Here is a 15,733-nt window from a genome sequence, read left to right as displayed (position 1 = left end):
AAGAACATGAAATTAAAAGAACCTCTTGTTGACCTAACACATTGCCCAATTCAGTATTTTCAAAGAACTGTGGTAGGTTTTAAGATCTTCAAAGGAATCAGGCAAAGCAAAACAACCCCTGATCTTTAAAATACGCCAGTTACCTGCTTCTTCTGACGAAAATTTTCAGGAAAAAAGCAGGCAAGCAAAACTCTTACTTGGAAAGCAAATTTAAAAGAAAAAAAAAAGCCCTAAAAGTCAGTAGCCTCAGCCTGCCGGCCTGGGGTCGGGAAGTCTGGCGACGGCAGCTGCGAAAACCTCAATGTCACCCGGTCGCGGCGACTACCGCGGTCGAAGGAGTTGCGGCAGTCCGTGCACGCGCACCGCTCGGCTGACCGCGAGCCTGGCGTCTCCAGGTGCCGCGGTGGACAGAACCAGTGTCACGCGGCTACCACCCCAGGGTAGCCTCCTTTCCCAGGTTGGGCACTACTAGACGGAAGGAGCCGCTGGCTGTGCGCCTCCCCTCCCCCACCCCTACGCCGCCCGCGCACCGGGCACAGTCGCCTTCTGGGAGGTGCTACCACACCCCAGCCCAACTCCCGGGCTCCCGCCGGCGGCTGCCGGGTGGGCGGGCCGACTCCAGGAACCCTCGGAAGGGCGGGGGCGAAGGAAGGGGCCCCTCTAGCTGTGTCTTCGAAACAGCGTTCCTTGTTCTCGATGGTCCCCGCGCGGCCGTCTTATCGAACGCAATTTCCGGTTCCTTTTAAAGGCCCCAAGCTGTGCGCCGCCGCGCGTGAGAGGAAGGTATAAAAGGGAACGAGAGGGCGGGACCAAGGAGGAAGAGGAAAAAAGCTAGCGGTAGAGGGGGCGGGGAGGCGCAAAGGGCGCGCTCTCGCGTCACGTGACCGGGACGCGCCGTTCTTCCGTCGGCCATTTTAGGTGGTCCGCGGCGGCGCCATTAAAGCGAGGAGGAGGCAAGAGCGGCTGCCGCTGCTGCTTATTCTTTTTTAGTGCAGCTGGAGAGAGCGGGAGTGCGCGCTACGCGACTGTGGGAGGCGAGGGGGGCAGGCCAGGGAGAGGCACAGGAGCCTTTGCAGCCGCGCGCGCCTTCTCTGTCTTGTTGTGTGCTTCGCGCGGTAGAGTGGGCGCGCGGCAGCGGCGGGGATTACTTTGCTGCTAGTTTCGTTTCGCGGCAGCGGCGGGTGTAGTCTCGGCGGCGGCGGAGGCAGTAGCACTATGTCGGAGGAGCAGTTCGGCGGGGACGGGGCGGCGGCGGCGACAACGGCGGCAGTAGGCGGCTCGGCGGGCGAGCAGGAGGGAGCCATGGTGGCGGCGGCGCAGGGGGCAGCGGCGGCGGCGGGAAGTGGAGCCGGGACCGGGGGCGGAACCGCGGCTGGAGGCACCGAAGGGGGCACCGCCGAGTCGGAAGGGGCGAAGATCGATGCCAGTAAGAACGAGGAGGATGAAGGGTGAGTAAGGGGCGACCCGGGATAGTCAGGCCCAACTAGTTCCCCCTCCCCCTCCCTATCCCCCGCCATTAGGCCTCGTTCCCGCTCTCTGCCCGCCCTCCAGGCCCCCGTGCAGTCTCCTTGCACAGTTTTCCCCTTTTCTATGCTGGGCTTTCATTTCCTTCTCCCCCTGTCTGCTTATCGCCCCCTCCCCCATCACACACGTTTCCACCTTTAGCCGTCACCATGCTGCTCCCTGGCCCGCCCTCCTTCCCTCCCTCGCCTTGGGTCTCCTCCCACCGACTTAGCCGCCAGGATTTTTTCCCGCCTGTCTAGGGGTACTTTTTTCTTGTTCCGCTGTCTCCTCCCTTCCTCGTTTTATTAAAGTTCCAGGCATAAAGATAGACACAGAAGGTTTTATGCTGGGACAACTAAGGTTTATTTGGTGCGTCCACTTTAGCATCCCGAGACGGTGTGATTCTTTATAAGCACATGCTTTGGGGAACCTGTAAGCTCCCCACTCTGCTCCTCCCCCCTCGGCTTCAGGCCGAATGTGTTTTGTATTTCGGATAAGTTTGGTCTCAATCTCTTTTTAACATAATACACTATCGAACAACGGTTTGCGTACTTAGGCCCTACTTTTCAGCCTACGGAACATACTGGGCCTGGTGATATTCCCTGAATCTCTTGTTGGTACGTTCGTTTTGCTCCATGGGCTTTCGTTAAGTTCCTTGTCGGCGGGGCCTGCACTTGACTGTGGAGCTGTGTCTACCTCCAGCTTGTTGGCTGCCCTTCCCCCACCCGCGGAGTTATTCTAACCGCGCACCCTTTTCGCGCCCTCACCTATTGGGTTCCTCAACTGTTCATACAGATTGTAACCTTACTTTTTATGTGCAGTTTTCATTTTTTTTACACCACCCCCATGCGCAGTATCCTTTTTTGGTCTCTCTTGATTTCTCCTTCCCGCTCTCTTACCCACTGTTAAAGGAGGCCTACCAGCCTTCTTTCATAAAATGAACAAATCCTTTATTGTGCCATGGCATGATTTTTGTTTTTTGCAGGTTTTAAAGTACTGACTTGTTCCCTCCAGTTGGAATAAGTTGTATATATTATTTAAGCTGCATTTGATACATTAGAATGCAGCATTTGGGAGCGGGCGCATAATACAGGAGTTACCAGGAGGGACTAAATCGGGGCTCTTGGTTAGGTTTTCTTCCTCCCGTTATTGACCGCTGATCGTGGGCTAACGCATCTCTTCCCTTTTGTTATGGGGGGATGTGTGTGTGATTTTTATTTCACTATAACGAGAAAGGTGTGGAAAATGAAAGCAATAAAATGTCACTTTAGTCCAGTATTTGAAAACATGATTTCCTTTATTGGGAAAGAGCACAAGATTTGGAGGGTGGGAAAGAGAAGCACTTCAGAATGTCGAGTTTAATCTTAGCCCAGGCAGACAGGTCAGGCTGATTGTGCTGGTTTTGGGAGAATTAGAGGTGGGATGGGAAACTAAATTTACTTAATTTTGAATTACATATAGTTTAAGAAAGGAATAAGTTAAATATTTGGAAACTTAAGCCTTTAACATTTTGGTTTTTATTTCCTGAATTCTGTTCTTTGGACAGAGGCACCAAAATGATTAATTGTGTAACTTGCTGTTTGGGGCAGGCTTTAGCCCTGATTTTTCAAATCACAAAGCTGCTATCCTTATAGTTACCTACTGTTGAACTGAAGTGTAAATGAATTAAAGTTTTTAGCCCTAACAATGTCAAAAACTAAAACTAGAATTTTGATTGGTTGCTGTACCGGTTGTTAATTCCCTAGCCATTCAAACTCCTCCCCACGACACTCTGAAGCAGCGACGGCACAGCGGGAAGAATGGTAAAACTTTTAAATTTTATTTCTGTATTATAAAGGTTTCAATAGTCATAACATGCAGAGGCTGTGTATTGATTAGTTGCCCATTGATCCCCAGGAAATTCTAGACATAGTACAGTAGGATATCTTGTGCCTGGGATATAAAATCTTTTTAGGCATCGTGTGTGATCTTTGGGCAAAATTAATGCCATTACATGTTTTTTGGTTTGTGCTAATGCATGTAATTGTGGTTTGGTTACTTAAAATAACAATATAATTAGCAATATTGATACATTTGAACAAGAAAAAATATTACCATAATTTCAAATTTGATTTCTTTTTGTTAAGACAAATATTTTTGTTGGAATTCTAAGTTTAATGTTAAATATGAAGGTTACTTGATATAAAATCTTGTGTGTTAGAAATGTCTTGCATGCTATACTGAAATATTCTGGATACGTGAAAAGTAAAACAATTTTTAAAGTAGTGTTGTGTATATGTATTATGCAAAAATGTATTTTATCTCCAGCCATATTTGTAAGTAGAACTTTATTAATTGGATATGTACTATTCAGAGGTGGGCTGATGGGGCTTTTCGCTACAGCTCTTACGAGGTTTTTTATTTTCAGTGTGATTTGCTTGAAATGTTAATTACGGTTGGTTCACATGTCTCTGAAATTGCATGACTTCTCCATGGATGGATGGTAGATTATTGTTTTTATCCTTCCCCTTCCCCTAAATGTCAATCTTTCTGCTTTTAGGATTGATTTTATTTTGAGTTTTCCAGGAGTTTGTCCACCACCACTGGAGTTTAGAGGGCCAGTAATTTGTAGAAAGTTGACTTAGCTATACAAACTACATTCTATTTTAAGAGCCCAATTGGGATAGCATTTAAATTTTACACGACCTTTACTTAATACTGTATTCTCATCCATTGAAATCTGTCCGGTTTTATATTGCAGATAAAGCAGACTGGAAATAGGCAAAAGGGAAAAGTAAAAAGAAGACTGGGGTCAGAGTTTGACATGTGGAATAAAATGTTTTTGATGAAAATTAGTCCATTTGGCACTGATAGTTTCATTTTCACTGCCAGCTAATCGTGGCAAACTAAATAAGATTAAACTGTCACTATACCTGACTTTTTTGCTCTATTACATGTTTCAAATCTTATGTAAGCAGTCATTTTCAGTGATTAGAAAGGACCATAAACTTACGTTTGAAATCACTGTTAATGATTTTTGTAAGAATTATTTTTGCCCTGCTACCCAATAATGTAAGCTTATAAGTTTTTTGAATGACCTCTTAGGAAGAGTGGACAATTAAATATATATAGTGAACATTTTAGATTATGAACTATTTTCATTTTCTGAAAATAGGATTTAACTGAGGTTCATTTTAAGTTAAGCAGGTTTACATTAAAACAAATAATGTTTGTTTTTAAGGCGTAATATTTGACTTTATAAAATTACTGCTTAATCACCCAGCCTCGTCCTGTTACAGATACTCTTGTTTTTCTTTTTGTTGTGTGCACTTGTCACTCTATCTGTTCCTTTCTCTGACTCCCAGTTTGAGAAAGATTGTGCAGCAGTTTCGTAATAGTCTCAGGAATGAGGATAAGACTGGCTTTACTAGATATAAAATCATCCAAATTGAGTTTCTTAAACATTTCTGTGTGCATTCCTTTTTACAGTTTTAACTTGAGAATAAAGTTATTACAGTATGTTCCTTAAAATTTTAAAAATGAGTTTGTTGCGCACTCAAAAGTTTTTTTTTTATGTTGAATATAAGAATAAACAGCTATTCTTAGGAGGGCATGCCTGTTATATATCTCTGTGGATGTTTCCACAATTCAGACCTTTGGAATAATCTGTTCATTTCCATAATAAAATACTTCCTGAGATCATCTCATTTTAATCCTTTCAACTTTAACATCCCGGGTTTTTACTTGTAAGCAACTGCACTGGAATTTCCCATTTTTTGTGTGGGTTCATGTTCTTTACAGGGCTGCAGTTCTTTTAGGGTAGGAAATTTAAAGTTACCTCATGTGGGGCAAAATATACATGGCATTTAGCAAAGCTACCTGGAGGAGAGTTTTTAAATATCAAGAGGAGTGGAAAACTATAATACTGTGTTAGCTTTCAGATAGTTTTATAAGGTAGGTACATTGACTTGCCTGCATTGGATTGGGCAGGATGCAAAATAGTTCAGTTCATTTATCAGCCAAAGTACAGGACTACTTGTCTAATAACAGGGCAGTAGATCTAGACCTGTAACCGTTAGTGTATAATCTCGTGTGATTTCTTCCTGCTTGGGAATTTTGTGAATTAATTTTGCTGTGGGTTGACTGCTCTCTTAATTTTTAAGAAATGGGCATACACATGTTTTTGTTTTAAATATTTGAGATTATAATCTATACCCTAGTGCTTTTGGGGCATTCTGAAGTTGCTTTATAAAACAGTTACTTCTAGAGCAGCCTCATACCTAATTTACTGATTTTTAATTCAGTAAAGTTGGGTTTACTGTAAAGTTGAGACCTTGAGTAGATCGTCTGAATTTTAGTGTTCTTTGGAACCTTTAACAAGTTTCTGGTGTTAAAATTGCAGAAATTGATGCTCCAGAGTCTCAAGATGATGAACCTATAAGGGAGGGAGGAGTATTAAATTCTTTTCATTTCAAATTATGGAAGATACTAAATCACCTGACCTTTAGGGTTTGTAATTGGAGAAAATCATTGTGGTTTTTCTCAGTGCTGCCTTTTGAGATAAATCTACTTGGCCTTAGCCTGGGTTTTTTCCTCCAAGTCCTGTGACTTCTATAACCTAAGTATATTTAATGTGTATTTTTAATATTGCCTGGGTATTCTGTCCTTTGTAAGGCTGCTCTAATTTAAGAAAGTTTTGAATCTACTATTGGGGTATGTGATTTGTGGCCAGTATGGAGGATGGTTAGTTGTAGTCTTCAAGTGATACATGCTATGCTTGAAAGCATTTAAAAAGGAATAGAATAATAACCTTTTTCCTGTTCCACTTAAAGCTGTGCACCTCAAGTGTGTGTGCAGATTGACAAATGGAGTGAAACATAACTTCTATTAGTCCAAGATTTATTTGACTTTAGTTCTGCTTCAACGTTTTAGTAGATAGGGCACTGAACTGGATGCTGGAAGCGTGGGATCTGTTTCTGTTACTTCACTTCCAACAGTGTGGTCTCAGGTAATATAACACGTCTGTTACTTGGTTTGCTGATTTATGTGTTGGAAACAATGCTCACCACAGGAAGATTGACTACATAGCCTGCTTTCATAGCTTGTGTGTGTTTATCCAGTGCCTTAATAGTTGATACTGCCAGTGATTTACTCCTGTGGAGTAAAGGTAAGCATGTTTTAGTTTCTGGAGTATTAAATTGTATATTGGAGCTCTAGACATTTAAGATTATTTGGGGGTGGGGAGACTCGTATTGCTGGTAGTGTTTGGCCAGTAATCAGGGTGATAGTTTCCTAAGTATTGGGTCATGTCCTGTAAACTCCTGCTTATTCTAGACTTGAAACTACCACACAGTTCAAATTACTACTAGGAAGTTTTCCCTCTCTCCCTTTAGTCTTGTAAGAAAGAAAGATGAAAAAGTATCAGCAAATATACTGAGAAAGCAACCAATAGGCAGTGTCATGGAATCAATCTTCCATAATTTTTCCTTTTTATTGTTAAAAAGCAATGTGATTTTAAAGCATTGCAAGAGTCTAAAACTTAATCAAGAAAGGTAAAAACCATTTTCTGAGTTTAGTGTTCATATCTAAATTGATTTCCAATAGAAAACTACAGAATTGTGAGTGTGTAGTAATCTCAGTTAACCAGAATCTTAACCTCTAGGTTAAGGAAACCCCATTCCTTAACCTTCAGGTAGATGGGAGTTAACCTTGTAAAGTTGATTGAGAGTTTATTTTAAAAGTGAAAATACAGGAAGTCATTCTTGCCTTGGAATGAAAGGAAAAGGAGATTTTTGGGTTAAACATGTAAAGTTTACTTAAAACCTGTCATCTTTATTAGTTACGTTTTTAACCTAATCATCGTTTTTAGTCATTTAGGTTCATTCTAAAGTATGAAGTAGTAATGAGATTTAATAAGCCAGGCTAGAGGAGTTAATCTTACTGACTTGTTAAAAGTTTGTCAGTCTATTTCCAGAAGTATTTTTTATACAGATTCTAAAATGATTACCCTACCATGTGATACTGTCCAGTTGTAAACAGTAACCCCTGCCCCCCATTATAGGTAGTTAACTTTAAACAGATTCTATACTTTCTGGCAGCTCTTTCTGCCCACAGGTCCTGTCCCGTGCTTTAATAAAACTACCTTTTTGCACCAAAAAAAATCCCAATAAATAATCTATACTTTCTAAGGAAAAATGCTGATTTTATGTATGTTGGTGGGATTTTCCTTACATTTTGTCATTTTAGGATTTTAAAGGAGTAATTTTAATGATAAAATACTGAAAATTTAAAACGAATTAGTGGTATGCTTGACTGTTACTCTGAAAGGTGACAGTGATTGGCCAGTCATGTTATGTACTGAAATATATATCAGATTGACTTCTGTTCTGTTTTTTAAACTGTCAGAACTTGTTATGAAACCACATATGGAAAATCATGAGTTGTCAGGAAGTGTTTGAAAGTTACAGAATATTTTTTTTGGCCCTATTTCAAAATTGGGAGGGAGTGTAAATGGTGTTTATCATTTTACCTTGAATAAGGTAAACAGTAAAGCCTTAGAAGTATCTTTAAATAAAATACTATTGGGGCGCCTGGGTGGCTCAGTCGGTTAAACGTCTGCCTTCAGCTCAGGTCATGATCCCAGGGTCCTGGGATCGAGCCCCACATTGGGCTCCCTGCTCGGCGGGGAGCCTTCTTCTCCTTCTCCCACTCCCCCCTGCTTGTGTTCCCTCTCTCGCTATGTCTATCTGTCAGATAAATCTTAAAAAAAAAAAAAAATACCGACTTTTGGAGTGTTAAACCTAGTGATCCCAATGATACAGAGAATAAGTTTTTTTGGGTGTGAAAAACAGTATTAAATCAATATTTTCATCAGCCAGCACTGCTCCATATGTATTTTTATATTTTGAAATTCCTTACTAAATACTGGTATTTACGTGGAGTACAGACAAGTAACCGAGATGGTTTTTTAACTACATTTTATTTAAGAGTTTTTTAGGCAATCTAATTTCTAGTCTGTGTTTTTTACATGGGATATTTAAACATTTTAGGTAAGTCTATAGTATTGAAAATAATCTTTGGATCTATTTATATAAGACTTCATTCTGGCGTTTTCCTCTTAATATTGATGACTTCATATAGCCCATGCAGATTTTAAAAAATTAAGGTGATAGGTAAATGAAAACATTGCTTGATTAAATTATATTAAATTGTGCTCTACCCCTTCTAAATAATTTTTTATTGAGCACTTGGGATATTTCAGAGTATGTTCTGTGCCTTTTTAAGTGTATTTGCTCCTTTATTTTTTTTATTATTTTTTTAAAGTAAGGTCTATGCCCAACGTGGGGCTTGAACTCAATTCTGATTTCAGGAGTCTCATGCTCTATGGACTGAGCCCCCAGGCACCCTGTGTTTACTCATTTAATCCTTACTGAAGATTCATGAAATAGGCTCTTCGTCCTCTCATTTACAGATATGGTGATGATCTTGGGTTTTTGTTTTCCTGAGGGTCATAGAGTTAATACATGGTGGAGGTAGGATTTACACTCAGGTGGTTTGGCTTATTGCCTCTAAATTTACTTACTTGAGAAGAGAATGTCCCACTAAACAGTCTAAATTCCTAAATGACATTGCATAGCATTTGGAAAGTCATCTGCACCGAGTTGTATAATTTTATGTGTATCGTTTAATACTATAATATGGTGTAATATTAATATCTGTAAAAGCAAGGAGATTTCAATTGTTGAGTAGGTGTTTTAAATTGAATACCATATTGCCTCTGGGGTGCTAAAAAGCTTAGTAGGATTAAGAAGTTAAACTATCAGTAAAACACTGTAGATGAAGTCCTGTGTTTTCATTAGGATTGTTGATTCACTTAAAACTAAGGATGAAATTTTAAACTTGCATTGCAGGATTAGGGGCCCATTTTTGTTGCTACTTGAACAAGTCTTGTGACATAGTTTTAACTTGGCTGCTTAGGATTTTCTGAAGTTCTGTTTCTACCTCATTGTAAGTGTTTGCACATCTCTGCAGGAGTGACAGCAACTTGAAATTCACTTTTGGTATTCAAGGCAGCAGAGGTAATATGGATGGACAATAGGTACTGTACTTGAAGCAAAATACAGTAATATAAAAGAAAATTAAGTGTATCTTATGCCATCTCATAATTTGAGAAAGAGCATGTAAAATGCTAGTGTTCTGAGAGGCTATTTATCCAAAAATTAAGATAACAGGCCTTTTCTTACTGTACTCTCTACCATTATATCTTGGTGTGTCTACTGAATAAAGATTTGATGGATTCAACATGTTCCTTTTTGTAAGGATGGAATGATTTGGAACAGTTTGTGTTCATTGTAGGATTTACCTGTCTGGCTTTCAGTTGCGCAGCAGCCTTCCTTGTTAGAGCAGCTAAAGCTATAGCACTCTTGGGCTGCCACAATGGCAGTGGCATTTGTCTCAAAGAGCCACTTAGGCTCTTGCTCAGAGGTTGTTTTACCCTTCTTAACTTTACACAAAATTTGCCCAAGTTCAAGTGCCGGCTACCCACAGTACAGAATGGAAGGGGTGGGGTGGATTTAACAGCAACCAGTGATTAACCTAGCAAAAATGAAAAATAAAACTTGTTAAAAGAACTAAGAAATGAGATGCACTTAGTGTATTAATAGTTATCTCATTTCAGAAGAGCCTTTGGGCATGCCACAGTTGCTTAATACAAATTAGTGGTGAATGACCCATACAGTGTTTAAATCATGATTACTGTATTTAAGAAGGCAGAAGTGTGTGATGTGTTGTAGAAAAAAAAATTCATCCCAAATAATTGAATGTTAAAAAACAACTGGGGAGAGATTGGAAGGCAGGCAGTGTTTTTTAAAAAAGGTGGAATATTTGGCTCATTCTCTAAAGGTGCTGGATAGCTGAAGTTTTACTATGTATTTTGCTCTAGTTTTTTGAGAAACAGTAATGATTCTGTGAAATACGTATAAATTATAGTTGACCAGACTTTTTAATACTCTGTCCAAAGGGGATTTGATTGTTAGGAAAAGCAGCAAAGATGACCTTTTAGCTTTAAGGTAGTAGGCACATTTAACAACTTCTGTACTAATGACTGTATTAAAGGTGGGAAGTTTCTTATAGAGAGTTCTTTATTGGGCCAGTTGAAGCGTTAGTGTGCTTATCTAGTATTTAAGAAAACTGTCTTTTTAAAAAAACATTTGGGGCTTGTGACTAATAATAGGACATGCCTCATTCATGGCTTATAATTTATTTCTTTGTAATTGTTTTTTAAATAATTTAAATCAAGGACACTTAACACAGTATAAACTTTGCCTTGGTTAAATAAAATCAAAACTAATTCTGTCTTAGTATCTAAGGGAACTGATCAGGCAGAATATTCTTGCCTTTCAACTTCAGCTTTTTTAAAACAAGGCTTTTGTTACTGTATTCTCTTCAGGCTGAAATAATTTCCAACTGTTAAATTATTGATGGAAAATTTTTTGTAATCACAGAAGGTGGTAATTCAGTAGTTAAATTTCAACTTAATTGAAGTTGTTTCTGTTCTAGAATTGCCATGGATACCTGAGCAAGAGGTCATTGCTTTATAGTTCTTTCTCATCTTCAAAAATATAGCAGTGTCCTTCTTACCTTGAAAGGGTAAATGTTGCTAATGAACCTTCATCTATGAAGGAAGTGCTCTGGATCTTTAGGTTATAAAAGTAAAGTGTTCTTAAGGCATATATTTAAGTGTCAAGGATTGGATTTTAGAAGGTGCATTATTTGAATGAAAGAAAAGGTAATTGAGAAGAACTTTTTCCCATGAAATTGGCAATAAACATTAAAAACTACCTATACAACTTTATGGGTGTTTTATGTTCATTTGATTATAAAATACAAAAGGGTTAATAAGGGTTACTTCAAGCATGGAGATTTTATTAGAGGAAGTCCTGAAAGTTAAGCATATAAATAACCCAGCTTTACATTACAATACACGTACTAATTGAAAACTTAACCTGAAATGGGAAGCACAGTATATACTGAAAGTAAGACTTCTTTGGCATTGTAAGTTAATTTTGTCTTTAGAACTAAAAACAAGTCTGTGGTAAAATAGTAAGCTCAGTAACACCTCAGTTAATCTGGCATCTTTAGGGGAGAAGCAGAACGAGATCTCATTCTAGGGACACAATTGGCCTCTTGTTTGAAGAATTGGATTTAGTGGCACTATCCTAAAAGCCCACAAGATGGAGATGTTTCCTGCTTTAATTTCTATCTGGAGCTGAAAATTAGTACCACATCCCCATCCCTACCCCAGTTACAAAGATGAGAAATCATTGAGCAAGTGTGATTTTATTCCCGTAAAATTGTTAGCCTTCACATAACAAATTCTGACAGTTTACCCTTAAAATAAAAATCTCCAGTCCTGTCTCTTTAAAGGGTAGGAGGTGTGTGTAAGCTCTTCGGGGCAGGCTAAGGGATAGCAAAGGGGGCAGATGTAAAAGCAATCAGAGAGCTGCCAAGTCTGAGCTTTATAGCATTTTGCTGTAGTAAAAATAATACTTCACCTGAGGTTTTTTTTTTTTTTTTTTTTTTTTGAGTATATATATTTGGTCTTAAAGTGTTCTGGTGGTTTCCACTTACCACCTGTCACTTTTAGCATCTTCAAGGTTTAAATATTTTATTGCTGGTTAACTGAGGTTCTACTGTAAATAAATCATAGAAGTTAATTAGTGGATTATGCTTCAATGGGTAATTTTTGCTAAGTTGTTTAATTTTGTCTTTATTAAGGACTCTTAGCACATCAAAAAACTTAGCTTACAACTTAATTGTGAGACTTAGAATTTCCCATTTTATGCGCTAAGAGTTTTGTTAATGAGAGAACCATTAAAAAGAAAGCTTCAGCATAGTCATGCTGGTTGCTGTGATCAGTGGGGACTGCATAGCCCTTTTACAAGTTTAATGAAGATTTGGAACAGAAATTTGAAGCTAAAATTCGTGTTTTGCTGTTACTGATAACTTGTAACTTAAGACTTAAACGTGTAGTATTTTTACTTCAGGGTTATGTTTATCATTTTGGCAAGTCAAAAAGAATTTGCTGCTTCCTCACTATTTTATAGTTACGCAGATGCAGCAGTAATAAGCAAAACTTGACAAAACTGGAATGGGGTGTTCTTGAAACATGGTAATATAGGAAGAGTGACATCATTAAACTGCCCAGTAAATTGGTGCAGTTTGGAAAAGGTATTATTGTTATGGATACTTAAGGCAAAGTTTATCTGTTTTTAGCATTTTAATACTACTTTTTGTCTTTACAGGAAAATGTTTATAGGAGGCCTTAGCTGGGACACTACAAAGAAAGATCTGAAGGACTACTTCTCCAAATTTGGTGAAGTTGTAGACTGCACTCTGAAGTTAGATCCTATCACAGGGCGATCAAGGGGTTTTGGCTTTGTGCTATTTAAAGAGTCGGAGAGTGTAGATAAGGTAGTGTGTTATGTGTTCTGATCAGTTAATAATATAAGATGTGGATAGTTTGATACACTAATTTGCCTGCTCATGATTTCCCCTTTTGCAATAAATGAAGGAAGAGCTATAGTTCTTAACCAGTACATTTTATGAAGAGTACTCTTTAATTGTTTACTGAATATCTTCTATATGCCAGGCTGTACTTGAAAAAAAAATTAACTTTAAAAATACTGAGACCTAAAGACACCTTATTAAAAGGATGATCTGTAACAAGTTCGCAGAAGTATAGATTTTGGAATTTCTTGGGCTAAGGGGAAGTAGCAGTCATGTTTATGTTGGTGACAGTTAAAGGTGAGATGATTTTCTAGTAATTGATTAGATTTGTGTCTCCTGTCCCCATTCTTATTGACACTTAGGTTTGAACACTGTTCTTTATTAGCTGATGTCACATCACCACAATTTGACAGTTCAGTTATAAGAAAGTCAGCATATACCTGGCATTAGCTGTATTTGCAATTATTAAGTAAGTTAATAATCTGAACTTCAATTAAGATACATACTTAAAATGAAAAACTTCAATTCCCTTAGGTCATGGATCAGAAAGAACATAAATTGAATGGGAAGGTGATTGATCCTAAGAGGGCCAAAGCCATGAAAACAAAAGAGCCTGTTAAAAAAATTTTTGTTGGTGGCCTTTCTCCAGATACACCTGAAGAGAAAATAAGGGAGTACTTTGGTGGTTTTGGTGAGGTATGTGATAATGTTTTGACCCAGTTTTTGTCAAAATTAGTGTGAATATAATTGTCACATTATATTTTCAAACTTGTTATGAAGTTTGGACTAATTATGTGATTTGTTTTGAAAGACGAATATTGTAAATCATTGGCAGATCTTCGAAGGTTTGATGATTGCATTTTTCTCATTTATTAGAAGGTACAGGTACACAGAGATGAAATAGACATTGTTACCTTGAGAAATTTACCAGATTAGTAGAAGAAATAAAAATAGATACATGAGGAAGAAACACAGATTGGATTACCTGAGATAAAGAAGGAAATCATTCAGTTGAGAATAGGAAAAGAATGAATTAAGAATAGGATGTAGTGCCTTCTCAGTTTAAAAAAATAATGTGTATGTGCAAATTTTATGAGTCTAATTACAGACTTAGTGAAACCAAAGTTCCTTTTGTGAAATAATGATTTAAAGCTAAGATGAGAAATTTGTGGCTTTGCATGCCAGATATAGCCTGTAGACCTCTTTTGCTTGATTTAAGCAGAGCATGTTTTGTTTGTATTTAGGTTGAGTTACTTCCCACAGGTATCTGGATATCTAGCTTTTCTTTAAATATTTGCAAGAGTAAGCAACATTGGAACTGCCTTCTTGCATGGCGCAGTAGCCATCTAAGACCGAGAGTAGCAGTCTCTACCTTTGGTTAGTTATATGTTCTCCAGTTTTCAGTGGTCCTCACCACTCCCAGTTTTTTCCTAAATGCAGTCATCTTTATCCTGTTTTTCTTAAAATTGTTGCCTTCTGTTCTTGGTCGGCATTTGAGTTTGTGACCCTTGAATTAGGTAGCAAATGTCAGTACCCTGTAAAGCTTGCTTTTATAAATAGGTTTGAAGACTTTTTAGGTGGAATGGATGTTCTAATTTGAAGAATTCTTTCAAAAGATTAGAATAAATAGAGCAGAATAGGATTTGGGGGCCAAATATGTTTTCTTTGTTCGTTTTTCCCACTAAACTTGTGCTTTTATTGTCAATCACATGCAAACTAAGGTATTAAAACTTATTTTTTTTTAATATCAGGTGGAATCCATAGAGCTCCCTATGGACAACAAGACCAATAAGAGGCGTGGATTCTGCTTTATTACCTTTAAGGAAGAGGAACCAGTGAAGAAGATAATGGAAAAGAAATACCACAATGTTGGTCTTAGTAAAGTAAGTTAAGCATCCATTTACTTGTAGAGAAAACTAGCTTTTGTAGAGAGTTTCATCATCTAGCTTTCTGTAAAGGTTTCAGTTTGCATGCTTGTGCTTTAAGACACCTGATTGGCTTCTTTATCAAAGTCATTGATTACTACTTTGGGCTTTTACTGGGGAGCAGGAGGAAAACATTGTAGTTAAGTGAATTTTTGTCTAGGTTTTACCAGAAGATATTGTTTGAGGGCCTGATGAGTAGGATGGCGCAGCCTATCTTAAGCAAATCATTCTTGGATAGCATTAGAGGAGATTATTTACGTACTGATGATTGGTTTAATTGATAAACTCACTTTGAGGAAAGTACCATATTAGTCAACTCTATTTTCGACCGTATTGGCTATTCTGGTTATTATAGATTTTGATATATTTTGAGTCCGTATAATAACATAATTTTTCTCTTTTAGTGTGAAATAAAAGTAGCCATGTCGAAGGAACAGTATCAGCAACAGCAACAGTGGGGATCTAGAGGAGGATTTGCAGGAAGAGCTCGTGGAAGAGGTGGTGGTAAGCTAGAGCCTAAGTTTACTCTATCTTAAGCTTTTCTGCTTTTTAATTATCCTGAAGTAAAGATCTTTGCTGATCTTCTGACTTTAGTGAACCTATTAATGTGCTGCAGGCCCCAGTCAAAACTGGAACCAGGGATATAGTAACTATTGGAATCAAGGCTATGGCAACTATGGATATAACAGCCAAGGTTACGGTGGTTATGGAGGATATGACTACACTGGTTACAACAACTACTATGGATATGGTGATTATAGCAGTAAGTACTATACTTTTTATATTAACTGCTATTTGACATTTATTTTGTACAAATT

At 38.4% G+C, this 15,733-nt stretch overlaps 1 protein-coding gene across 6 annotated transcripts in view; it reads left to right on the top strand.

Annotated features, from left to right (window-relative positions):
- The first annotated feature begins 891 nt into the window (after nt 1–891).
- Nucleotides 892–15,733, top strand: part of HNRNPD (heterogeneous nuclear ribonucleoprotein D) — a 17,478-nt gene continuing 2,636 nt past the window's right edge. For 2 of the 6 annotated variants that reach the window (XR_013446396.1, XM_036067878.2), the window contains exons 1-7: nt 892–1,448; nt 3,249–3,305; nt 12,786–12,954; nt 13,525–13,686; nt 14,742–14,873; nt 15,320–15,419; nt 15,532–15,678. Coding sequence is in view for 4 of the 6 variants with exons in the window: in XM_036067878.2 (XP_035923771.1) it covers nt 1,216–1,448; nt 3,249–3,305; nt 12,786–12,954; nt 13,525–13,686; nt 14,742–14,873; nt 15,320–15,419; nt 15,532–15,678 (1,000 nt within the window). In the remaining 2 variants the exon portion in view is untranslated. The remainder of the gene's footprint in view (nt 1,449–3,248; nt 3,306–12,785; nt 12,955–13,524; nt 13,687–14,741; nt 14,874–15,319; nt 15,420–15,531; nt 15,679–15,733) is intronic. The other 4 variants (XR_013446397.1, XM_036067905.2, XM_036067894.2 and 1 more) reach the window with 3 other exon arrangements.

This window comes from Halichoerus grypus, chromosome 3 (genome assembly GCF_964656455.1).
Source record: "Halichoerus grypus chromosome 3, mHalGry1.hap1.1, whole genome shotgun sequence".
Taxonomy (NCBI): domain Eukaryota; kingdom Metazoa; phylum Chordata; class Mammalia; order Carnivora; family Phocidae; genus Halichoerus; species Halichoerus grypus.
This window is presented reverse-complemented; position numbering and strand designations above follow the sequence as displayed.